Source organism: Sceloporus undulatus, chromosome 5, assembly GCF_019175285.1.
Source record: "Sceloporus undulatus isolate JIND9_A2432 ecotype Alabama chromosome 5, SceUnd_v1.1, whole genome shotgun sequence".
In the NCBI taxonomy this organism is placed as follows: Eukaryota; Metazoa; Chordata; class Lepidosauria; order Squamata; family Phrynosomatidae; genus Sceloporus; species Sceloporus undulatus.
In genome coordinates, this window is record NC_056526.1 from 133,153,787 (window position 1) to 133,181,524 (window position 27,738).

The 27,738-nt window shown below is 40.0% G+C and overlaps 1 protein-coding gene across 5 annotated transcripts in view; it reads right to left on the reverse strand.

The window, feature by feature from the left end:
- The window catches only part of NEIL3 (nei like DNA glycosylase 3), a 41,449-nt gene extending 14,662 nt beyond the window's left edge, over window positions 1-26,787 (reverse strand). For 2 of the 5 annotated variants that reach the window (XM_042470384.1, XM_042470385.1), the window contains exons 1-7: window positions 26,625-26,786; window positions 17,367-17,494; window positions 11,831-11,968; window positions 10,394-10,607; window positions 6,493-6,567; window positions 5,346-5,512; window positions 2,357-2,526 (exon numbers count right to left, since the gene is read on the reverse strand). In XM_042470384.1, the coding sequence (XP_042326318.1) occupies window positions 2,357-2,526; window positions 5,346-5,512; window positions 6,493-6,567; window positions 10,394-10,607; window positions 11,831-11,968; window positions 17,367-17,494; window positions 26,625-26,759 (1,027 nt within the window). In that variant the 5' untranslated portion in view covers window positions 26,760-26,786. Of the gene's footprint in view, window positions 1-2,356; window positions 2,527-5,345; window positions 5,513-6,492; window positions 6,568-10,393; window positions 10,608-11,830; window positions 11,969-17,366; window positions 17,495-26,624 lie in introns of those variants that run through there. The other 3 variants (XM_042470386.1, XM_042470387.1, XM_042470388.1) reach the window with 3 other exon arrangements.
- Window positions 26,788-27,738: the final 951 nt, after the last annotated feature.

Genomic DNA, 27,738 nt, shown 5'->3' on the forward strand with positions numbered 1-27,738 from the left:
AACTTCTAGGTAACCAGCTGGGTGCATAAATTCCAGGAGAGAAGTTAATTGGCAAATCTGACTTTCTGAACAGACTAAATCCTTAGGTTCCTGGGGTTAGCTTTTTAGCGGAAGACAATCAGCCAAGAACAAGTTTGGCAGACAACAGAAATGCATACTGACTGTTGAGATAGTTGGTAGCCAAAACGTCTGGCCCCGATTTCTAGTGTAGGTCAGCATATCTCTTCAGAATTCACTCAGACACTGTGGAAGACTCCTTTCCCTGCAGAAATGACTTAGATGGAGAGATTTTACTATCCCTAGAAGGGGTAGGCAGCTGCAGTGGGTCTGAGGGCCAATTTTCTGCCCCTGGGAATCTTCTGGGGGGTCACATGTATTGCCAGAAGTCTACTTCTATTTTTTAAAAAATGTTAAACAGTGCAGGGGATGCTATACCCTGTTTAAAAGAACAATTTCTGCTCCTGGAAAGATAGTTTACTTCTTTCTTTTGAGGCAAGAAAAAGGGCAGCCTGGTGGACTTAAGGGTTGAAGAACTTTGAAGATAGACATTAAAGGCCACATGCAGGTCCAGAGCCATATTCTGCTAAGACCTGATCTATAGCTTAGAAAAAGTGCTATACAGTCAACTAAACCCACATCCAGAAGATTTTACCATTCCTTAAAAGACTTGCAACTGACAACCCATGTGCAAACAAAGCTTCTGTTGTTGACGTTTGAAGATAACTATATTACATGTACACAGGAAAAGGGCAATGGGAACAAAACAGAATTTACACAGAACTTAGAAAAGTTACTTTTTGGATACTGGCAGGGGGATTTTGGGAATTGTAGTCTGAAAAGATTTTTTCCAAGATCTAGATTTACAGTTCATAGTATCAACAGATGGAGGGAGGTGTCAGTGCGACTGGATACACAGGAAAAATGAGATTAATCCAATCTCAACTGGAACTGGATTGTTGATTACAGAAGAGAAACTGTTTGAAGTACAGGGAGCAGCTGATTAGAAAGCACAAAAACAAGAGGAAGGAAAGAACAGAGAGGGCAAAAAGTAGAGAGGGAGAGGAATAATCAAGGCAGAAAAACAAAGTGCTTTGTCAGTTTGAATTTCGGCACTCCTGGAAAAGACAGTTTTGGAAATAAAGACCCTGCACTGCTGAGGGAATGGGTTTTGTCACAACCAGCAAAAAGGTTTTGTAAATACTTGTCTAAACTTTGGTTTTACAAATCTCAATAAAAATTACAATTTTTATTAAAACATTTAAATAGCTCTCAGGCACACAGATTTCCACTGTCTTCGAAATACTGACAGCATGGAGGACAGCCTTTGTCCCTTCCAGCTATAAAATAATTTATTTTATTTATTTTTTTACTCTTTACAAATATATTCCATTTCCATTTATGAAACATTTGGTTTGACAATTCAGGAAGTTGCTGAAATCTGCAAAAAGTACAAAGGTTCAACTGAATAATTCATGAAGCATAGGATGGGCTAACAGCTGTGAAAGTATATATTTGTATATAGATACAAAAGGAGCATGCCATTATAGCACAAACAGTTGTTCCCTAAGATGACAAGCTTCTGGGTTTATAATTCAGATTGTAAGAATGCATGCATCTGCTCAAGGGCTATTTCATAACCACTCCCCATCTTAGTTTTCTTAAAAGAGCATTTCCTCCAAATTTTCTGACCTAAACTAAAGGAAAGATTGTCCCTACTTCCTACTTATACAGCTGTCTCTTGTAAGCTGCCAAGGCACTGCCCTGTCTGTTTTTTATTTTTAATATGCAGAACATCACATTCACTGATGGTGCTACAACTGCACCAGTGTTTGACTAAAGCTTGCAGCAGTAAATAGCACATCAAGAAAATATCCAGCAAACACATGCCAGGAAGCCACAGGGGAGTAATAGTTAGACTTCAGTGGGTTGCATCCATCAGCAGAATTGAGAAGGTGACCATTCCCTCGTTCAAACCCTCAAAACAAGCTCCACAGGGCTGGGAGACTGAAGCTGGTTTTCAGGCAGTGCAAGAAGGTGAGAAAAATCTGTTACGCTAGCAGTATGCTAGATGAGGCCACTGTGGCACTGACTGTGCCACAAAGTAGGAAACAGTTGTAAACACCATTTTTAAAAAGATAAAACAGCAGCACTGGTTTCAGGCAGAAACTTTGTAGCAAGCAGTATTTAATTCAGAGCAGCACAGAATATTTAAGATCAGAGTCTTAATATAAACAATGTATGTTATCTGTATATTGTGTTCAAGAGTGGAAAATAAAAGTAGGTTCCAGGCCACCTGCATAGTTGTGTTACATTACAATGCCATACAGGCAATCATACACATCCTGTCATTACTTACCTTCAGGCCTTGGAGTCAAGCACGCATCACAGGTTTTGACAGAAGGCTTGTTTATTAGAGTGCAGAGAATACAGACCCACTCCTCTTCCGATTTCTGAGCAACTTGTTCTTTAGAACATGACCCCCTGCCGTATGCCCAGCCAATTAAACTATTTCTTCCTGGCAGTTTGCTGTGCAATGAAGGAAAGGGGAAATTGTTGTTAACATTCTGAGAGGCTTGCTCTGAAAGTTGTGTTCTGCCAAAGCTTTATGGAGACTGGACTATAATGACTTGGACATCAGTAGGAAGAGTGATGCTGCTGGGGTTGTTAGCTCAGAGGTTCCTGTTTTGCCTTAAGGGCTTGTCCATCTCACCCATTTGTCATATCTATGAGATTCTCTATTAAATCACGATGGAAATGTTCCTATTTTTTTCAAAACAGTAAAGTACATATGGTATATTTGCTAATATCACCTCATGTGAGTAATTAACTATGATTTAAAAAGTAGGGGCAGAAAACAGGGGAATGAGTATCATGAAAACTTTCATTTATTTCAGCAGCAGCATTTATGGATTACAATCTTCTTCCTAAAATGTACTGATGGAGTACAATATTCAAGCCTTAGGTATATCTGCACACAAGTTACACATCTGGGAAGGAGACAAGTGGGAGTGGAGTGAAATAGGATTCAAAAAAGGGCAATTGTCACACTGGTCAAAAACCTTCAAAGTTTTATGATGATTTTATGGATTATATTTTCAAATCCTTTGGTGATCAAATATCCATGTCATATCAACCAAATCTTTCAGACTTGGGCATTGCATATGCATGCTGGCTTCATGGCTACATATTTGTACATGCATACAAAACAAACAAAGGCACTTAAGACGTATCTCTTCTGGCGGGCTTATCCACTGGATTCTATATAAGAGATCATGACGAAATGCTCCACTCCTGACTACGATTGTTTGATTATCAGATGACTGCCATTTTATAGAACTAATAGGAATGTTTGTATTTCAGTATTAATATTTTATTGCCTATATTCTGTATTTGTATTGTATTATTTTACTAATGTAATCCTGCCTCAATCCATGGGAGAGGCAGGAAATATAAATAAAAACTACTACTACTACTACTACTATTATTATTTCTCTTTCCCACTGTTCCCTACATGAATGAGGTGGAGGAACAGCAGATTACACCCAAACAGAGCTTCTGACTAAACCCCATCCATGAATTCAATCTGCCCCTGGAAGCATCAGTTTTCACCCCACTGATCACTTCTATTAGGATGATGCCTGATATAGAGGGAATAATCTTTGCTGTTACTGCTATCAGAGGCAACAGCATTCTTTCTAAATAATGTAGCACATTAGTTCTCTCTGCTAGCATCCCAGAGGACAAGGCTTGGGGAAAACTTTTGTCAAAAATTTCCATAAACTGAGTGGGGAAGCTCCACAAATTGGATCGTCCCTGTAGATTGTAGGTTCATCATCATTGATTCAGAACTTGGGAAATCATTGGAGAGGGTTGTGGAAGGAAACCATTTCTTTATATGTTTCTTTCAGCTCATATATTTTTTAAAAAAATGTTCTTATTCTCCCATCTCAGTGTTTTGTCATCCCAGCAATCTTAAACACACCTACACAATGCTAGATTGAAAATCACAGGGTCTGCTGGCGGGAAACATGGTGACAGGTGGATCAAGCTAGAGAATTATGTGCACAGCAGTGATTTGTTCACATAACTCCTCATTCAGCTGGCATTTGCAATTCTGCAGCCATCCAACTGTTGTTGAACTGCAGCTCCCAGAAGCTCTCACTAGCTCAGTCAGTAGTGAGGAATTCTGGGGTATAGTTCAACATCATCTGGATGGCCAGACAATTTGCACACCTGAGCTAAGAAAAGTGTGTAGGGACGTTAGCTATATTTTGCTTTATGTGCCCATCTTACAACGCAACTCGTATTAATTGTAATACTGGCAATCCTTAATTATCAGTTGTCTGCTAGCATAACAAGCTTAGTTTGAGATAAAAGTGGAGATACCATGTGCCAAATTCTGCAGATCTTGCAGCACACATGCCCAATGTGTCAATTTTGTCATGACAAGAGGGCTCACTGGTGATATGTCCAGTTATTGGAGAGCAGTGTGAATAGCTCTTTTCCTCCTGTCTGGCTTTGTGGACATCCCACAAAGCTACTGTGTAAAACAAGTCAGTTATTGCATGAAACAAGAAACTGGACAAGACAGTCCTTTGGTGTGATCTAGCCTGGCATGTAAAATGGCCTTTTACTGAAAACCTTTCTTTTTTCAGTGTTCATGAGTAAACACCGTCTGGCTATAAGGCAACACATTTCTTTCTCTCTAAATCTGAGAGAAAATATTTCCAATAAAAGTTTCTTCCCAGGTGATCTCAGTAGACACTCTTCTTCTGCAGTTTAACAAGCTGAAATTCTGCTGCCCACATTATTTTACATAGGAGAAACAAGAACAATAAAAAAGATGCCTGTGTTACTCCTGTAGCAAATGTGTTCATCCACCATAGTATTTTAGCCCGGGGGGGGGGGGGGGGGTCCAAACATCACTTTAAAAGTAACCACCATGTCCAAATGAGGAAAAAAGGCATGTTTTAAAAATAAATAAATAAAGTATTGGGGAATTTACAGCACAATGCCATGCATGGCTTCTCAGAAGCAAGTCCCACTAGCCTGTAAGTGTGCATAAGACTAAAAAGAGGAGTAATTCGATGTGGGCATTTTCTTTATAGCTGTCAAAGTTCTATTGAACAAAGTCCTAGTGTAGAGTACACTGCAATTAAACTCCCTTATTTTCGACATATGGAATGGATGAATGTAGAATGGGTCAAAGGAGGATGCATTGCAGGAATATATAAAATCAACATTTTGTTTGTTTGATGGTGTGCTTGTACTAGGACCCCTTAGCAAACCCAAGAATCAGCTCATCTCAATATACTGAGTTGATTTTATAAAGATAAATATTCTACCTGAGATCCACAAGTTGTGGGTTGTCCTTCTGACACTGAGGGCAAAAGTATGTCATTCTGTTATTCTCTCCTAAACGGCACACTGTAATCTTTGCTCTGCACTGGCCACAGTTGGGCCGTTTGTACACTTTGTAATGTTTATATAATGCTGATCCTGTCTTGCGACACTAGAACAGAGAATTATTATTCATGTAATTCACAAAGCCAAAGGTGCAGCTACTCTCAAACAATTTTTATTGTTGACTGGAGACAAAACAAACAAAGGAAACAGAAGAAAGAAAGGAGGAAGTTTTAAACAATGTATATATTTGTGTATTTTGCCAGTTGTGCTAACAAGTTCCATAAACTTGAAAGAAAGCTCTGTATTAAGCTTGAGAAAACATATGCAATCTAAATGTTGTTGGGTTCCAGCTCCCACCAGCTACAGCTGACATGACATAATAGTAACTACAGCCCAATCTCATCATGCCTACCTGCCCTGTTTGAATATTTTGGCTTATAATTAAGCAAGCACTGTAGTTCTCAGAGTATAATTCAGATACATTGCCATATTTTATGCAATGTTCAAAAGATTATGGGCTAGTTACTAGTTCTTTCGCACACTGAAATGAATGGATGGTTATGGGGTGACTCTGCAATTAGGACCCACTCAAATGTGATAGAAAAAGCACATGATGCAGCCATTCTAGGACCAAACCAGTTCATAATATCAGTGGATGAATCAAATATAAATACACACATATAAGTATGTGAGTGCGTATCATTTCAGAGAATATGCTGATGTGCAAATCAGAACTCTTTTTCTAAATGTGCTTTCTTCAATCAGAAAATACCTGATTCCTGAAACTATAGAATCATTTAATTCTATTTCATTCTAATCTTTACCCAGACTGTATAGTAACAGAGTACTAACAAGCATATTTCTCTTTTCTCCTTAACTCTAATAAGAAACCCCATGTCCAAGAAAAATTAAAAAGGTTCAGGCACATTTTCTTCCTGGTTTCCAATCAACCAAGGAGAGAAAAAATTGTCTTTATTGTTATAATCCAAGTTTTAAACACATTTTACTGTAAGGATACACAGTCACCATTTACATTTTAATCTTTTTTTCCACCCAGACTGCTCAGGAAACCATTTTCTTCCCTACCTTATAAAACAGCAGCGTGAAATCTCGAGTCATTTTCACCAAGTGATGCACTTGCTCATCTGTTAACTGACAAGGCTGTAATTTGGAACAGAGATTAAAAAACAACCATGAGACATGCTTCAAACTTGGATTCACCGCCTTATTATAGCATACTTTGAGCAAAAAAAATCCTTGGACAGGAAACCACCTTCAAAAGTGACATTGACAGGAACAGCAATAACAATAGCTTTTTAAATCTGCCATTTTATCCATACTCACCTAGAAGTAAGCTCTGTTAAACTCATTAGAATTAACTTCTACATAAGCATGCAGATAACTGTGCTATACATTTGGCAAACAACCAGCACCTATAGCCTTTGTGTCATTTGTCAGGTAAAAGTCCCCAGTACTTCTAACAATATTGGTTTTAACTAAGCCGACTCTTCTCTACCAGCCTCTTTAGATCAAATGCTTAGATCAGTGCTTCTCAAGCTATTTGATGTGGCTGACTTGCAATTATTTTCCCCAGTGTGCCAGAAATATCATATTTATTCCCCTTGGCTACACTGTTTCTTTCTTTCGCTCTTGGAAACTCTCTATAGACTGGTCACCAATGACTAATGTATCAACATCTATTCAGAGCACAACTTTGAGTAGTCCTGGCTTAGATGAACCTGATGGAACTTCCTGGAAAATATAGTTACAATTAGGATGTCTGATAAGAATGCAGGTTCAAGCCAGCCCCACACAAATTGAAAACACGAGGTGTCGTGGAGATGAGGAGGATCACCCTAGTCTCACCCCAATGTACGCTGTGGCCACAACCATTCACACCATCAGCCAGCATGGGAAAGGGCTCTATAAACACACTGATATACATCCAAGGAACACTTTTAGGTAAGGGAGGGCACTTGATTAAGTCAAGGTTCCCCCCTTCCATACTATGGTAAACTGTGTTTGATTTCTGGTAGAAAATGATGATTAAATAGAAGCTTCCTTGCTAGTGATTTAAACTGATTTAAATCCTTAAAACTAAAAGAAGAAATTCAAATTATAATTTAAATCATACCAACCCTGATCAAATAATGTGAACTAATCTTTCACCTGCCTAATCTTTCATCTAATTTACCGAAGGTGACCCATGTGGGTCAGTCTGTTAATTTTTCAATTATCAGTAAGACTACAACTCACCAGCAAAAAAATAGTAGTCAGAACCCACAAAAAATCTTTGACACAGTGCAGTGTGATAAAATTATCTCAGTACATTTCAAGCATCCATGCTTAAGGGATCTTCAATAGGAGACTATTTTATCACATTGTTATGTATCATGAAAAGATCGTTGAGTTCACTTCTGTTCACTTCACCCAAACACTCTTTTTCTTGCTTGCTTGCTTTTTCTTTCTTTCTTTCCTTCCATCCCTGTCCCCATTCTTTTTCAACCTTTTTCACCTAGTTCATCTCCCCGTACCTCCCAGCCACTAGTAGTCTGTCAGTCTCTCTTTCAGAGTTGTCCCAATGTGCCAGAGCATACAATAAGTGGCATACAATTATAAGAAAAATAATTGCATAGTACAAAAGAGCAACATTTCCAGATAATTCAACACGTCACAGATGGTCCAAAGACCATTTCTGGCCCCTCCCCAAACTGCACACAGACTGCATCATTGCCATTATGTGCATTTTTCATTGTTTTAGGGATGCTGCAGGATTCAGAATATTGTAATGGTGGACAATCGTAGTTTCTGGATACTTCAGAAATACATATTTCCTTTTTGGAGACAATCATTTGAAAGAAATTAGCTTATGTTTTTCTTTCTTTCTGATGTTGGCAGGGCCCCATGGAAATTCTATTTTTCCTAGCAGTCATCCTAGCAGTTATCATTGTAACTCAAGCCAGCCAGGGCATTGCATTCCCAGATCAGAAACGGTCCATACGTTAACCATCGTCTAGGTTTTGTGGATCTCTTAGACAGATGCTCTTTAAGCACCTTCTGTTGCAAGAGCTGTGTTTATAAGTGGTCTCTTCTCCCACTCCACCCCACCCTTCTTTACCAGGCACCAAGAAATCAGTTGCTGTGTGTTCATCTCTCTGTGTGTGTTAGTGGTGACACATTCTAATTCATCAAATTGAGGAAGCCACACTAAAAATATGGATGTTAGTTTGTTGGACTACATCTCCCTGAATTTCTCAAAATTGGCAGTATTGTCTGAGAGATTCTGAAAACTATCGTCCAAAAAATAACCTTTTCAAGCCAAAAAATAACCTTTTCAAGCCATGACATATGTGCATAAATATTTTGAGTCAAGAATAGCCAAGATTCACCTTGCATTTTTCCCTGTACTGCAATAAGTTGGGAGGCCATATGTAAGGAGCATGGTTCTTACCCCATTGGAAACCAGCTGCAAGTATTTGAACTGCACCTCAAGACTTCTTGTTCTTGAAGTTACCTACTCTAGAAGAACTCTCTAATTTCTGAGGACCCCACTATCTGTCACCTTGCAGTCATTTAATGTGGTGCTGCAGGCTACACTATTGTTGCTGTGTCTTCAAATAATTCCTGGCTTATGGCAACCCTAAGGCAAACCTATCACAGATAAAACCAAAGTCTTGGAGTAAGAGACTCCATCTCAGTAGCTTACCATCATTTCCTTTTGTATGATTCAACCAATACAGTGGTGAATGGTCTATTCTTAATGTGAATTTTCTGCCCCATAGGTAGCGTTTTAGCTTATTCAAAGCCCACAACATGGTTAGGCATTATTTTTCAATAGTTGCTAACTGCTGTTCCCGAAGGAATAGTTTCTTGTGTAGAAATGACAGGATGCATCTGTCCATCCATTCCTATCCAGCTTAACACTGTACTACACCCTACATTTGATGCACTTGTGGTTACTGTAAAGGTTTTGGGATAATCGGGAGCTATCACTGCTGGGGCTGATGTGATGAGCCCTTTTAATTCTCCAAAAGCTCCATCACACTTAGATGACCACTGTACTTCGTCTGGTTGCTTTTTCCTTGGTAAATCTGACAAAGGGGCTGCTACAGCACTAAAGTTAGGGATAAATTTTCTATAATAAGCCACCTGACCTAAAATTGCTCTTGCTTTCTTTTTTGAGTTTGGGATTGGCTTTTGGTTTATTGCTTCTACCTTAGATATTTCAGGTTTGATATTTCTACTCCCTAATATATACCCAAAATATTTACTCTCCCCTTTCCCAGTCTGGCATTTTGAACCTTTGATTATCAAACCATTCTCCTTAATTCTCTCCAGTACTAATGTTAAATGTTGCATATGCTCATCCCAGGAATTGCTAAATATCCCAATGTCATGTATGTATACTACTGCAAAATGTTTTGATCCTGTTAACATTTTGTCTACCAAACGCTGAGACATACATAGCGCATTCTTTAACCCAAAAGGTAAAACAGTGAACTCATAAAGCCCCACATGGATTATTAATGCTGTATTGGGTTGATCCTCCTGGCTCACTGGAATTTGCAAGTATCCTTTTGCCAAGTCTAGGGTGGTAATAAAATGGGCTCTCCCCATCCTCTCAATTAAATCTTCGTACCTGGGAATGGGATATGAATCAGTCTGAGTGACTTTATTTAATTGCCTGTAGTCTTCCTTGTATGCATGACAAATCTCACCTGTCTAGGTTTCACAGTCTTTCAGCATGGTAGAGGCAGACCTACACACCCATTTATTATAGCTAAAGAAATGCAATTGTCATCACTGCACACCTATAGATTTTTATTAGATATTCAAAGAATCGTGTTTTAGAGATCAATATGGACAGGTTCCTAAAGTCTAGGCCTAAATTCTATGAAAGGTATAGGGAGATTCACATTCATCTCCTTAAAGTGTATATATGCAATTTCATAATACAAGTGGAAGAAGCTAAAAACATTTCACATACTTTGACAACAGGATGAAGATGACTGTCAAAAAGTGCTTCATTTTTTATGATGTTTCCCACTCCAGGTAAGACTGTCTGATCAAGCAACACATCACATAACATTCGGTCCTTCTGCTTCTTTATCTCACTTTCTGCTTTGAGGAAACTAAATTTTGAAGAGCATACATCCAAGTCTTCCAGCATTCGAATTTTCCTTTCACTTTCGGCAGCATTCCTGCATTGTTTAAAAACAAATAAATCCAAGCATCTCAGTGATTATAGATTAGAAATAAATACATCATGTTATGCAATTAAAATATTAAGAAGCTGTTCAAACTATCAGAGAAAAATTATCAAAGCTGCAGAAAACCAGACTGGAGTTAAGAGAAAGCAAAATCTAACCCTAAACAACTAATTTGTTTTAGCAATTCCATTATGCAAATAATATTGCAGAAAAGGTACATAAAAGATGTTTCAGTGGCCAAAATACTGCAGCATTTTCCACAGAAAAGAAAAACTAAAATGTACAACTTTCAGTTTAAGGGGCAAAGTTGACAAAGAGATTGCCAGGAGGGATGCAACAGAAGCTTCTTAAAATGCTAGACATTAGCATGACACAGTGACTGCATTTAAATCTTGTATTCCCCCTCTTCTTGCAGAGATTTCTTAATGCTTATTGGAATCTCCTTCTTGTAATTTGAATTCATTGTTTCAGCCTCTACCCTTGGTAGCAGTAGAAAACAAGCTCATTCCATTATCTATAGACATCCTTTCAGGATATTTAGAGATAGCATATCGCCTATCAGTCTTCTCTTTTCCCAGATAAACATATCTAGTTCTCTCAACCATTCCTCCAAATATTTTAACATCTTGGTTGTCTTCCTCTAGACTATTTCAATTCATCAAAACCATGTTTTTGGCCCTCATAGGATGTTTTATGCCCAGAAATGGACATTTTCAATCCAGGAAATAAACTCTATGCCACCTCCAGTTTGTAGAAGTGTCACCCCTTAACCTAAATCTGCTTACTTACTCTAGATGGTGCAGGGCACATTCTGAATTGTTTTTCAAAAAGAAAGTTTCAGATGTTCCTAACATTATAGGGGAGCATCTTAAGCACCCCAAGAATGTTTCTGAGTGTTTGCAGCTCTCTCTCTCTCTCTCTCTCTGTATGTGTGTGTGTGTGTGTGTGTGTGTGTATATATTCATTCATTCATTCATTCCTCACCCTGATTTATATCGTGGCAGTAATGATGTACATTTTCAAAATCCCTTTTGTCCCTTTCAACACCTATCATCAATTTTACAAAAATGAAATATGGTGAATTACTTGAATTTAAATAAGAATCCAGTTGAATTAAGGCACTTCATATCATTAGAGTCTTGGAGCAACAATGTTTTTCTCTTTAAGAATGTTGGGAAACATTTCCCAGGGAAACATACAGTACGTTGCTTTACCTAAGCTCTACTGTTGCATCATAAAAACAAACCAAATCAGCAGTAAGTTGTATTTCCAGAACTGCTGCTGCTGCTCCATTTCTGTTCTCACTTGCATCTACATTTATACGCAGAGAGCCATTCATGCCAAAGTGGATCCTAGAAAAGAAACACATTTCTCAAAGTATTTATCAAAGATACAGTTCCGAATCATTACAAGCTAATAGCAGCTAATATAATGTACAGTCAATTCTCTGTTTTTGTGGGGATCCATTCTGGATCACCACCACTACCACCCCATGAAAACGGAGTTTCACATATATTCAAGCATCAAGCACCACTGGCTTGAATATAGGTGCGTGGCTGTGGCATGCGGCCCATTATTTCCCCCTCCGTTCATCCCTCAAACATAAGCGAAGGACACAGTTTCCAAAACCGCGAGAACGGAGGGGAGGACCGTAATAGTAAACGGGATCATTTAAACTATTTGCATGAGGTGAATGGTTAAGGTTTCATAAAAGGTTTCAAAAAACCAAGATTAGCATCAGGGACAATGAGCAATAATGCAGAATGCTCCATAATTCTGATTTTTAATTGCCCACAAACTAATGGGTTAAATCCAGAATAATGTAATTCAACCTCATTGTCATTATATGTTGACTCTGAATTATAGCGGACCTATCCTAGGATTTTCTTGGCATGATTTAATTCAGAGGAGGCTTGTCATTGCCATCCTCTTAGGCTGAAAGAGGGCAACTTGCCCAAGGCTATCCAGAGGATTTCCATGGCTGAGAGGGGATCCCAGAGTCCCAGTCCAACTGGCAAACCACTACAACATGCTGGCTCAATGGAACCTAGATCCCATTAAAATGAATGTGACAAAAAAAAATGAAAAAAATTAGTCATGGTTTAAACTCCCATTGACGTCAAAGGTACTAAGTGTGATGTGCACTGGCAGAGATCATTCATGAACAAAAATCCAGAACACAAAGGAGGGGATATACAACTCAAATTTATTTAATAAAACCTGACATAACACTGTGTGCCAAGTTGGGAAAAGTGCAGCCTGCAGGTCATATGAAACCCCAACGTTTTTGTCAGCCCACTAAGCCCTTGACTTCTCCCATTCTTGAAAATTTTTTTGGGGGGGGGGGTTAAAAATGCCATAAAATGACCCCAAACATGTCAATTTGCCTTTTAATACCACTTGACTCCACATCTCAAAATGACAAACTGCTTAAATTTCTGCAGCAGTCGACCCCCGCAAGCCCAGTAACTGGAAATTGAAGTAAACTTAGCTTATTTTTAGCCAAAAATATGGTATGGCCCATCAGACAGCTGTTGCTCATCACACTTCTGTAGAATAAATATGCCCTCATGGTTCCAACCATAACAAGGATAATTACTGAACAATGATGGCACACATGATATTCTTGACATCCCTACTAAAAGATGATCAGTTACTTTAGTATTCATATGGAAGTAAAATTTGCTTGCCCTGGAATCAGTTTCAAAATAGAATCAGTTTTGAAAGACTTATGGTTTATCTGCACAGGCTAAATGAAATGGTTTCAACTTGTTTTTACTATGAGCCATCCAGACATCTTATAGGAGCATTTGGCCCAAATTCAGGCCTTTTCAGTGCCTCAGGGCTTTACACCAGAGGGGGAAAATGTTGCCATTTACTTTATATTTGATTGAAAAATTCGGATATTCCCATGGATGTGTACTGTGCATCACAGCAATGTCAGTGTAGGACCAGGAGAAGTGTGTGGTTGCCAGAGTGGTTAGGTCCAACAAGCCTGGTGTGTATTGTCATGTTTTTTCTATGGCATTGTCTATCCAGCCATGTGATCAGCAGTGAAGTGTTAGATCAGGCAACCTCCTTTCCCTTCCTCCCTTCACCTCAGAGTTGTCTTCTTTCCCCATCCTCCCACACCTGATCAGCATTGTGTCATATTTATTTAAACATCAGTGACTGAAGAGCATGCATACTCTCCTCCGCCCGTGAATTCATTCACTCACTCACTCACTCACTCATGCAATCACACTCCCTCCATTCTCTCACTCTTGTGGAGATTTTCAATGTATGTTTGGGAGGATGGGGTGAATGAATGCATGAATTAATGATTGCTGGGGGAAGAGGGAATGTGCAGGCTCATCACTAAAGTAAAAACAAATACAACACAACATTGATCAAGTGGGGGGAAGATGGAGGAAGAAGAGTACAAACAGTAAAACAAGCATAACAATCAGGCAGGGGGAAGAAAAAAGAGGGCTAACCTGATCTAGCCCTTCGCCACTGCTCTCATGGACAGCTTAACAAATGAAAATAAATAAAATGCACTTTTATTTTTTTTCCTTTCTCTATTTGTGTCTGTGTGAGTGTGTGTATATTTTATCAATGACTTGGATGAAGGAATAAAGGGCATACTTATCCAATTTGCAGATAACACCAAATTAGGAGGAGTAGCTAATACCCCAGAATTCTTCAATGGCAAGAGTCAGCACTTAGATGAATCCTATTGTGTTTATAAAGTTTGGGGATACTTCTGGATTCAGCACTGAGCCTGGAAGCCCAGATATCAAGGGTGAACAGAAGTGCCTTTGCATAGCTAAAATTTGTGCACCAACTGTGCCTATTCCTGGCATATCTTGATTTCAGTAAGGCCTTTGACAAGGTGCCCCATGATATTCTTGTAGATGCGCTGGTAAAATGTGGGCTAGACAATGTGACTGTTAGGTGGATTTGTAATTGGTTGACTGGCGGAAACCAAAGGGTGCTCAAAAATGTTTCCTCTTCATCTTGGAAAGAAGCGACTAGTGGGGTGCCACAGGGTTTTGTTCTGGGCCCAATGCTATTCATCATCTTTATCAATGACTGGGATGAAGGAACAGAGGGCATGCTTATCAAATTTGCAGATGACACCAAACTAGGAGGAGTAGCTAATACCCCAGAGGACAGGGTCAAAACTGAAAATGACCTTAATAGATCAGAAAGCTGAGCCAAAACTAACAAAATGAACTTCAACGGGGATAAATGTAAGATGTTGCACTTAGGTAGAAAAAATGAAATGCATAGATATTGGATGGGGGACACCTAGTTTAAGGAGACTACATGTGAAAGGGATCTAGGAGTCCTAGTAAACCACAAGTTGAACATGACTCAACAGTGTGATGCAGCAGCTAAAAAGGCCAATCCTATTTCAGGCTGAATCAACAGAAGTATAGTGTCTAAATCCAGGGAAGTAACAGTGCCACTCTATTCTGCCTTGGTCAGGCCTGACCTGGAATACTGTGTCCATTTCTGGGCACCACAGTTCAAAAACGATGTAGAGAAGCTGGAGCATGTCCAAAGGAGGGCCACCAAAATGGTGAAGGGTCTGGAAACCATGCTTTATGAGGAAAGACTTAGGGAGCTGGGTATGTTTAGCCTGGAAAAGAGATGGTTAAGAGGTGATATGATAGTCCTATTTAAGTATCTGAAGGGATGTCACATTGAGGATGGAGCAAGCTTGTTTTCTGCTGCTCCAGAGACTAGAACACAGAACAATGGATGCAAGCTACAGGAAAAGAGATTCCACCTTAACATTAGGAGGAACTCCTGACAGTAAGAGCTGTTCAACAGTGGACTGCACTCACTCAGACTATGGTGGAGTCTCCTTCTTTGGAGGTTTTTAAGCAGAGGCTGGATGGCCATCTGTCGAGGATGCTTTGAGTTCCTGCATGGCAAGGGGTTGGACTGGATGGCCCTTGTGGTCTCTTCCAACTCTGTGATTCTATTATTATTCTATTTGCAACTCTCTCCCTTCCTCTTACCGTCACAAAGGGAGAAAAGGAACTGGATAAAGAAACATAGTAGTGCATGGTAAGGACTACTGACTGCTAGGTTGATGCATCCTGGGAAGAAGAAAAACAGCAAGTTTGCCAGGGAAATGTGTGGCTAGTTGTGCTGGTTTCATTTCAAAGTGTTTTTTGTCTGTGGTCTTAATGGGCCACTTTGGGGTCTCTGCAGACCAGAAAAATCCAAGGTGAGGCTGATTTTTTCCATAAGTGCAGAAGCGCCCTTAGTGTCATTTCCAGTGGAGCTAAGATGGATATACACTGGATAGAGGAGAAGCCATGCTAGAGTACAGCAGTTAATCAGATGCCAGAACTGGGACACAGGTACAATAGCATCCTTTCTAATTTTCTGGGTGACATAGTTGAAAATGATGGCAGCACAATAGGGTATGATCTGAAGGGCTTTGGATTTCCCCCCTTCTATTGAGGTTTTAAACCCTTCTAATGAGTTTTTTTTTAAGTTCTTATTTTGCCACACTGTTTTATTTTGCATGGCATTTCTAAGCCCTGCCTCATTTGTTTTATTTGATATTCTTCAGTTTGGGGAAGTTTTAACTGAGTTAGTTTATAAATGCCATTTGCTATCTGTCCTCATCCTGATTTCCTTTCCTGCTTTGCCAGTGGATGTTTGAGCACCATCAGAAGTCTCTGAAAGACTAGTAAAGAAAAGCTTTCAGGGAATGGAAAAAAGAGAGCTTTCTGGGACACTGTCTGGTGTTCTGGTGTGTTTATGTTAGCAGTGGCATTTAAGTTTGCACATTTTAACAGCAACTAGGATTTAAAACCATGTCATAGAATAAGGCCTTGTGAATGAACTGCTCCATCATTCTCATCACCCTCCCCCCCCCAATTCAAAGTTTCTGGAGAAAAGGGGAAAAGAACAAGGTCCCGAGAACTTAAAGGACTTTTTTTCTCTGCGAAAAGAGAAGTATTTTTGGATGATATGTGACTAGATCAATATGGCTGCAACCAGAGTCCAGAAAAGGCAAGTGGCCATTTAAAGAATCTGTCTCTGTACTCACACAAAGTGTATTCTGAAATACTGTCTTTCAGTGGAACCCAGAGGAACATTTATGGAGAACTGAAGCAAGGCCAACTCTACCTCTACTTCAGTAGCATTCTTCAATGAATAATAATATTAACAAAGATCAGTTGGAAGTTTCTGTAGACCTATATCACCAAGTACTGCTAGACAACTGTTGTCCAGATCCAGAATATACACGTGAATATGCTACTGCAATGCCTTGTCTCTAATACGCTTCTATTTAATGTAAATTCAAGTCCAGCACAATAGGCTCAGACTTCAGTCTTCAGATAAGGATACAGAAAAGGCACGGTAAGTATTCCTTACAGACCTGGAAGAATGTCTTCAGGACAAATGCTTTCTTATCTGCAAAGTAAAGATTTTCCAGAGTCTGGATAGTCTAAAGAAGGAAATCTCCAGCCTCATGGCTAATATTTAGATTTAAGTGGGTTTGAGATTGGGGCAATCTGAAAACAGCTCCTGCTCCAGTATAACCTATCAAGAACTTGGCTACAACCTGGCTTCCACTGACCCAAAATTATACTGTAGTTGGTATGAGCAAATGTTCAGAGCGTGTGGAGGCAGAAAGAGAACTGCCTTCTTTACAGAGGATTACTACACAGACGAATATGTTAAACCAGTAATTCCTCTGAATTACAAACTACCAGTTTATGTGCTCTTCTTGCTTACCTCAGAGCTTTCTCTCCAAAGAACATGAAAAGCTCCTTCCCCAAAGTTTCCACACCATTGTACACACATCCATTAAGCATATTCAAGGAGTTTTGATGAGACACGTTGTTCCCAGTTTTCTGAGTGATCTGAAAATTAATAACAAAAACAATATAAATGTATTTCTTTGTTGACAAAATAGATGTGTTCCTGGGTATTCCCTCTTTAACAGAAAATTTGGTACCTGAGGATGAAATAACATGGAAAGAATAGGGATACCATGAAAAAATTTCTGTACCACAAAAAAAGAGCAGCAGTTCGACATGCTTCAGCAAACCTTTTACCCAAACCTGAAGTGAAGCATCCACCTTGCCTAAGCAAACAAAAACATTTCAAGCCTTCAAGAGACCAAGTAGAAGCTTATTCTAAATGTATTCAGGGATAGTTGGTTTTTTTTCTTCCACTAGCCTTTACATTTCTTATGATTTCCATTTTGATGGCCAAACTTAGTCTGCATCCGCACTGCAGAAATAATCCTGTTTGACACCACTTTAACTGCCATGGCTTAATGCTATGAAATTCTAGAGTTTGTAGCTTTGTGAGATATTTAGCCTTCTATGTCAAAGTGCCACAAAAAACAGTAAATCCCAGAATTCCACTGCATTGACCCATGGCAGTTGAAGTGGTATCAAGCTGGATTACTTCTGCAGTGCAGATGCAGCCTTATTAAGTCTATGCTTTTTTTTTAACATGGTGGGATAACTGATAAGGCAGGCTGGTCCCCTTTTTTCTTTGTTTTGCTGTTCATGCATACTCAGTAAGGGATTCTAGAACAAGCTGCTGTTTATCCTGCCTGTTATAGGCAGGCAAACGCAGCTACACTAGGTTTGTTTAGAGCAGATTTCTGCTCTTTATTGTTCTTTATTCATTCGGGCAGCCAGCTGCAACCCAGCATCAAAAGACTGTGTCTCTCCATCTCTCCTTCACCATCTTCCCAATGTTAACGCTGCTAAAAAAAAACCTTTCCACCTAGAGAGAGGACAAGTGGAGAGGTGCTGCATGACTATAAAAAGGCTTTGTAAAAGGGAGGCACTTTGTCAGAGGCTTTGTTAACTGAGGGATGCCTGTAGTTGAATAAACAAATTGCAAAGTGGGCTAAGTAGATTGGCAGACAGCAATTCTTTTTAACATACTAGAAATCTCTTTACTTATGCCAAACAGAACTAAAGTATTAGAAAACGTTTGGAAAATACAGTAAGTGGTGAAAGTCAAACCACATAGGACACAAAATACTTGGGATCAGTACAGTAGTTTATTATGCACAGCTTCTGTTTGCAAACCAAGTGCAGCCATGAACACGTGAGGGCCTCCAACTTCTGCTTGCAAGTTTAGAGACTCATTGATAAATAGTGGGCCAGTGGTCTGTAAAAAGCAGCTTCCTCTGCCCTAAATCCAAAGGCTAGTCTCACTTAAAATCTGTTATACTGAATCAATTGCTGAATGATAAGTAAACAGGCAAATCCCACTAATTCAATGGGTTTACTCTAATCAGGACTAGCAACCGAATTTAAGGCTATAGTTGTTAATATTTTAACTGTAAGCCTAAGACAACATTTTGAGGTAAAGAACTCTGTACATACAAAATGCTGACACAAGCAAATAATTCTTCTGTTGGTGCAACAGAATTTAAGAAATCATCTAGACAAAAACAGTTGATGACAGTGTAGAAGCAGAAAATTCCACGGCTTTTAGCTATTCATTTGCCATACTACTATAATATGCTGACACTGTTTATAAAATATTTTTCCCTGCTACATACACTATGGTAAATAATTAAAAGGCCTAAGATTGCTGCTTTCTCAATTGCTAATTCACTTTTGAATTTTTAAATGTCTTTCTGAAATAAACATGTTACAAACTGAAGGTCACGGTGTACATTATGATTATTGTAGACATGACAGCAACTTGCTGTCAGATACATGAAAGCAGACAATGGCTGGGGAGTTCTCACTTCTTTGGAGGCAATTTTCTTTCACCATAACTAAGGATGATAGAAGGTATCAAATGTTTCTCTACACACCAGGCCTGCATATACTGTTTCTAGCAAGCTCAACTTCCTGTTTTTAAAGTCCCAGCAAGTCACAAAGGCAACAAAAAGCTGTTGGTGGCCACATAAGAAATCCTTGCTTGCGACTAAAATGGGCACATGGGAAATACTGACAGTAGTTTGTTTGTTTTTTTTTTTTGGGGGGGGGTGCAAACTTTGTTGTTAACTGCCCTCAAGTCGATCTCGACTCATAGCAACCCTATGGAGGAGACATCTCCAAGACCCTCGTCCTCCACTGCTCTGCTTAATTCCTGCAATCTCATATCCGTGACCTCCCTAATACAGTCCACCCATCTGGCATGTGGCCTTCGTCTCTTCCTTCACCTTTCCTAGCATTATTGTCTTTTCCAGTGAGTCCTTCCTTTTCATGATGTGTCCAACGTATGACAGCCTCAGTTTGGTCATCTTGACTTCCAAGGAGGTTTTTGGCTTGATCTGCTCTAGGACCCATTTGTTTGTTCTTTTGGTTGTCCATGGGATCCTCAGCACTCTTCTCCAGCACCACATCCCAAATGAATTGATTTTCTTCCTATCGTCTTTCTTAACTGTCCAGCTCTCACATCCGTGCAAGGTAATAGGGAATACAGTGGGTTGCATGATTCTAACGTTTGTGTTCAGTTGTATATCTTTGCATTTTAGAATCTTTTCTAGTTCTTTCATAGCCACCCTCCCCATTCTTAATCTTGGATTTCCTGACTGCAGTCCCCATTTCTATCAATGTTTAATCCCAGATATGGGAATTCTTTTACTATTTCTATTTCTTCATTGTCTAGGCTGAACTTATGAAGGACCTCAGTGGTCATTATTTTTGTTTTATGTTCAGTATTAAGCCTGCCTTTGCACTTTCTTCTTTGCTCTTCCTTAGAAGGTGTTCCAGGTCTGTGAGGTTTTCTGCTAGTACTATGGTGTCATCTGCATATCTTAGATTATTAATATTCCTTCCTCCTATTTTCACTCCTACTACTTCTGTGTCCAAGCTTGCTTTCCTTCCAAACTAGGAATCTCCTATTTTGGGGATATCCATTATGCTGCTTATAACCATGAGAACACTGTGCTTTGCCAATTTTGCAACAGAGATGGTGGATTGCTGTCCAAGATAAGCATAGGTCTATTTTACATTGCATTACTGCATTGCTTCAGTACTGCTTTAGCTGCCAAGGATGCACCGTACATTGTAGTTTGGCAAGGAATGAGCTCTCTGGCAGAGAATGCTTAATAGCTCACAAAATTACAAGTCCCAGAATTCCAGAAGATGGAGCTATGACACTTTAAATGGTATCAAAATGCTACAGTTGTACAGTGTGAACAAAACCAAAGCCACACTACCACCAGAACCACTACCACTAAAAATCATTGGACAGCAAACCCACCCACAGCACATCATACCAGTTAGTGACTACCTAAACCAGTGGTCCCCAGACTTGTTTCAGATGCTGCCTGATACCCTCTTGGATGACAACCCAAGTCCCCCCCGTGACAGCCTCTTTTTTAAGCCTTAGGTTACATTTACCTCTTATCCACAGAAGGCCCCTAGTCATTGAAACCTGTCCTGCATTTATGTTATTAACACTATTTTGAAATGTATAATGGCCAAGGTCCCGAGTGTCCCACAAACCAATTCAATGTTTAGATAGCCTGTTTACTTTTGTTTATTCTAAGCTGAGTATTATTTTATAGCTATAAATCAGTAGATATGTTCCAGGGCATTACTTCGTAATTCAGTATGAGAAGTGGAAACAACAGGAAAAGAATTGTGACAGGTTCCTATGCCACAAAAAGCAGTTCAGGACATTTCACCAAATATTTTATGACAGTTGCACATGTGAAATAATCAACAACCAGAGCAGGTAAACCTTGCATAAGTTAACAAACAGTTTCATTTGAAGCTTCTAGAGACTTTAAAACATTCTCAAAATATATCTAGGGATGACTTGGTCTTTTACCAGCCTTCACTTTTCTTATGATTTCCATTTTTGATGCCCAAACTAACACATTTTCTGAAGATGCCAGCCACAGATGCTGGCGAAACGTCAGGAATAAATTCTTCTAGAACATGACCACATAATCCGAAAAACCCACAAAAAACTAAGATGTGTTTCTTTAACATGTTGAGAGTGCTAGTAAGGAAGGGTTCTCCTTTTTCTATTTTTCTGTTCATGTGGAAGGAATTGGCACAACCACCTGAGTACCCCTTGACAGATGACAGGTGTCTTGAAGGCACACACACACAGGCTCAGTAAGAGATTCTGGAGGCAGCTGTTGTTGTACATTGCCTATTGGAAAGAGGTACACACAACTACAATACAACAGGATAGAGTATAATCCTGGTTTTTTTCTCAGCTCAAGCTGTATTATGTTGCTTACTGAAGACACACTGCTGCAACCTACCAGTGAAAGTCTGCATTTCTCTAGGTCCCCCTCATCACCCTCTGAATGCCAATACTATTTAAAAAAAAAACAACTTCCAACTAAACCAAGAACAAGAAGGAATGGGGAGGTTGGCACAGAGATTTTATAAAAAGGACCCTTTATGTCAGAGGCAGAGCCCTTTTAAAATTTGGCATATACCTGTGTTTTAATAGCCTGGGACATAACAATGTAGCCAATAAAATAATAAATATGTTACAAGAAAGAAAATGAACATGAATCATTTTTAAAAATGAATAAACCTAATTGCCTAATTCAACTAGAATATAAAAGTTAGTTGATAAATGTTTCCCTCATTTGGTCACTCTAAATTTCATGGAAGAAAAATTTATGATGAGAGACACATAGGCATAATACTCATTTAAGGTATGCCAACACCATCCCACCCCGCAACGTACACACGCAAAAAGGCAAAACATACACATACAGTGGTCCTTGGTATCTGCTGGGGTTTAGTTCCAAGACTCCCCCCCCCCCCCCCCCCGGCTACAAAATTCAGTAGATTCAGCTCAAATCCCATAAATTTCAAGGTTTGATTATTGGAATTTATATATTCTTTGAATATTTTCAAGACATGAATAGTTGAATATGTGAATAAAAAAATTCATGGATATGGAGGACTGATTGCACCATGTACAAAACTCCTAGGCAGCATGCATCCACACCACACAGAATACACAACTTAGTAGACAACAACTTCCTGAAAAACATAAAACACAAGAGAGCGATTGAAGGCAAAACACTCTGGTCCCTGGCCAGGTAACACCCTATTAGTCTGCAGATTCCCTTTGCTTTTTTCAAAACAACATTCTAGACTTATTTGTTGTTGTTCTTGTGTGCTTTCAACTCATTTCCGACATATGGCGACCCTAAGGCAACCCTATCATGGATTTTTCTTGGCAAGTTTTGTTCAGAGAAGGTTTCCCACTGCGTTCCACTGAAGCTGAGAGCATGTGACTTGCCTAAGGACACCCAGTAGGTTTCATGCTCCAGCTGAGAATTGAACCCTGGTCTCCAGACTCCTAGTCCAACACTCAAACCACTATGCCACACTGGCTGTAGAATGATTCCCCTCCCATTTTTATTTTCTAAGGCATGGCCCAGTGGCATTACTGGAAATAAACACAGCAATACTGTATAGGCTGACAGTTTGCTATGCAACATGCTTGTCTCACCAATTATTTTTATTATATATTTTTATTATATTTTATCATATTTTTACACACACACACACACACACACCTGTCCAGAGAGGCAAGGACTCCAGTACAGGTTAAAAAGTGTTCACTGACACATTGGTTCCCACAAGGCACACACTGGGGACCTAGAGGTAAGGCAATACAAGACTATTCCAAAGGCAGATTAAGTTAAAAACATCTGTAATTTATTCTTTAAAAGGCCAGACTATAAAAAGGATGATATTGCTGTGGATATTTTAATACTGTGGCCAAGCATGACTATATAAGCAGTTTAGAAAATCATAATATGAAACCATCAGTGCATTTTCTAGCTAGAGATACTGGATATCATCCATGGGCCCACGTTGGAGCACTTTGAGGATTATGTTGCCTCTAATGAAATTTCCTTGGCTGTACTTGAGCAAAGATGGGAGAGGGGGAGAAGAAAGACTTCCATATAACCACCTCACCAATCAGAAAGGCTGCCCTTGGATCTTCACAGCTCATTAACCCAAGCCGCTCATTTGTATTCCAGCATCCTTTCCCCTATAAAGTTCCACAAGCCCCAACAGAGTAATTTTATGCTGGCAACAGAAGTGATCAAAACTTACAGAGAAATTGCACGCTGTGTACATGAAAAACAACAAGAAGAAAATACCCCCATGTCCTGCGCATCCCACCAACAGCATGCCTCATTAGTTCATTTTTAAGCAAACAAACAAGCCCGTCCACCCAGTTAAAAAATTTCTTTTCTATGAGCCAATTTTTGTACGTGATCTTCTCCCAAACTGTATTTTTTTTTGTCCTAATGACTGTTACTCTATGGTAGATATTGTATAATAGGTTTTCTTATAATACATTATATTTTAAAATTTGCTATCTTTCTAATTAGGCAAAGTGACTCGAGGACACTTTCCTCATTATTTCTTACATGTGTTAGATGTTTGCCCGAGCTATACCAACTCTTCAAATTAATCAGACTCGTTATGGTTGATTTATTATGTTAATAGCAGGAATATATTACAGATTGCGCTGGTTATTTCTTTTTAAGTGCTTTTGTAGGAGGTGGGGTAACCACAAACGGCTGCCAGAAATCTCTCCAACAGTCTAAACTCATGATGACAGGAGATGCGATGACAGGGTCAGCCATACCAACCTTGTGCCAATCAGTCATGTCTTTCAAAATTCAAGCATATGAACAGCATTGGCGACCAAGGAATGTTTATAAACCAGAGACCCTTGAATAAGCTTAAGCTTCAGGAACAGGGCCACCTGCATCAGAACGGATGGTGTAAATCTTTGATGTGATCCGCTCAATAGTACATCACAATAATGCAACTGAATGCACTCTGTCAGATGCAAGCAGAATTAAGGCCCCTTTGGGACCATACTTGCTGAGCAAATACCATTGAATCAACTCACTAGAATTTCAAAAACTGGAATTTGTATCAGCACTCATATGCCACTTTTCCATTTTACAGTTTGCAAAGCACAACAACTTTAAAAAGCACATTAAATGCAAAAATCGCTCCAGCACAGCCATGAAAGAAACATTAAGTTCAGGACACAGTACAACCTCTGTGTCTGCAGGATCAGTACCTGCAGTTTTACTTACATCTGAAAATTATGTTCCTTTAGGCATTAGCTAGGTCCTCCAGTGAGATTCTATGGTATGCGCCTGGTGAAATTTGACCACAGAGTTATACTTGAGGACCTAAAAATGCCGAGAGATGTGTTCTCTTTAAGAATCTCTAGGTCTTCCAGCATGACACTATGGTCAGCTTCCTCCAGAAGTAATTAATTTCAATAAAGGTTGCTTTTATCTGTGGTTTTACATTTTCATGAGAAGTCCAGGAATGTATCCTCTACAGATACAGGCGTCGTGCTTCATGTATAATTTAGATAAGTTGCTTATATTGGATGTATTTGCAGGAGCAGCTGAAAAAGTAGCGAAAGAGAATCTTCTGGTCTCAATTAAAGTTTCTTTGAGTATTAACAATTTAATATTAAGAAATAATTTCAATTCTTACATCATGAATGAGTTGGGCATGGCTCCCATAAAAAGACCTTGTAAAAAGGAGCTTCTTTCTCAGAGGCTTTGTAAACTGAGGTATGCCTGTACATCAGTCCTCTCAAGCCATAGTCTTGCTATTCACACATTCAAGCACCAGCAGGTAGCCCTGACTCATTCTCAATGGTAGCACATGCACCAATGCAGCCACAGGCACATCATACTGCCATTGGGAATGGGACTTGAGGTCCTACAATATTTGACGTTTGTGGGGGGTCCAAAATAGAACCCCCATGGATATGAAGGGCTGACTGTAGGGCTGACTTGATTATAAATTAGGAAGTACCATATATACTCGACTGTAAGTTAACCTCATGTATAAATCGAGAGCAGGTTTTGGGGCCAGAATTATGGATTTTGATATGATCCATGGATTAGTCAAGGGTAAAACTTGTAACAAAAGGATGTAAAGGATGGACCAAAGGAAACCAATACCAAAAAACTTACAAAATTATGGCAGGCATAACTGTTTGTGGAGGAAACAACTGTAAATGGTGGCTGTATAATATGTGGGAGAGGCAACTAGGCACAGGCAGGGCTAAGAAAATGCACACGTGTCAAAAAGGATGGGTGGCATGGGCAAGTCACGGTCTCTCAGACTCAGAGGAGGGCAATGGCAAGCCCCTTCTGAAGACACTTGCCATGAAATGCTTGTGACAGGTTTGCCTTAGGGTAGCCATAAGACTGAAAGGACTGGAAGGCACACAATAACAATAACAACAACAACTCAATGCAGCACTTCCTCCTTGTCATCACTTGCCTAAGGCTTCCTGCCATCACTGTCCTTATCCTGCCTGGCCTGTGGTGCCTGTTTCAGTTTCTCAGTGCTGAAATGACTAAAAAGAAAGGAGGAAAAAAAATAAACCAACCCTGAGTTTGCACACTAGAGTCCTATGCCATCCACCAACCCCTGGCAAACCCTATAGTAGCAGAGTCCCTTTGTATCTAAGGGGTCAACGACGTACGCATCTCTGAGCATGCACAAAGTGCCCTTTTCCTCATTAGTGACAGCCAGCATGGTGTAGTGGTTTGAGCACTGGACCATGACTCTGGAGATCAGGGTTCAATTCCCTGTTCAAGCCTAAAAACCCACCTGGGGCAAGTCACACTCTCTCAGCCTCAGAGGATGGTAATGGCAAACCCTCTCTGGAGACACTTGCCATGATGAAGACCCTGTGCCAGGTTTGCATTAGGGTTGCCATAAGTCAAAAGTCAAAGAATCACAATCTAGGGCAAGGCCACTGAATCAACTGGTATCTACCTTGCACAAAAAAAATCTGGGAATTGTAGTTTCGGGAGACATTTAGCCTTCTCTGCCAGAGAAAGAGAGAGAGAGAGAGAGAGCTGTGGTGCCACAACAAACTACAGATCCCAGGATTCCATAGCACAGAGTCATGATAGTTAAAGGATCCCATAGTACTGAGGCTGCATCTGCCCTGCAGGAAAAAATCTGGGATGTATAGTTTTGGATCCTAATGAGAGGCGTCCAAACTAACCCCATTCGAGGAGGAGGAGGAGGCTCCAAGGGGCGCCTGAAGAGCGGTCCCCCGCAGCCCCCTCACGGCTTGTCCCGGGGCTACGCGGCCGCGGATCTTCTCGCCATTCAGCCTGCAGCCTGGCCCTTCCACCATCTTCCGCCCTGTTCCTTTCAAATTTCCCGCCTCCTACTCTGATTGGGCGGCAGGCCCGCCCAGGCTCCTCCCACTCCTCTGAAGGGAGTTTTCTATCAGCCTTTGAGAAGCGGGAGTGGGGCCTCAATTGTAGGCCAGTGCGCTTTAAGGGATTGTGGACTTCAGCTCCCAGACTCCCAGGCTATTGGCCAACATGGCTGAGGCGTCTGGGAGCTGAAGTCCAAATAAATCTCTTCCAGGGCACCGTTTAATGAGCAGTGGTTCCCAAACTGTGCCCTTAAGAGATCTTTTTTTGGACTTCATTTCCCAGAAGCCTCAGACATATTGGCCAATAGCCTGGGATTATGGGAGATGAAGTCCAAAATCTCTTAAAGGGCACTGTTTGGGGGAACCACTTGTTGCTGTTGTTATGTGTTGTGTGCCTCCAAGTCTGTTTCCTTGGCAAGGTTCTTCAGAGGGAGTTTGCTATTGACATCCTCTGAGGCTGAGAGAGTGTGACTTGCCCAAGTCTTACCTTTGTTCTTCAGGTCCAAAATATTATTTTTTTTTAAAAAAATATTATCCTGAAACAAAATGATCAATAGCTCAGATTAAGGATGGATGAAACTTTCAGTTTTGAATTGTCTTTAAGTCCTTAGGGAATTCTGGGATTTGTAGTTTGTTGTGGCACCAAAGCTGCCTCTGACAGAGAAGATTCAATGTCTCACACAAAACTACAGTTCCCAGGATTCCCTAGCACTGAGCCAAGGCAGTTAAAGCAGTCTCAAACTGGATTATTTCTGCAGTGTGTTTTGGACCCAGGATTCAAACCCTGGTCTCCAGAGTTGTAGTCCCAACATTCAAACCACTACGCCATGCTGGCTCTCTAGCCTCTAAATCAGTGATTCCCAAAGTCTGGCCTTCTGGGTGTTTTGGACTTCAATTCCCAGAATCCATACTGTTGGCCAAGACAGCTGAGGTTTGTGGGAGCTGACTTCCA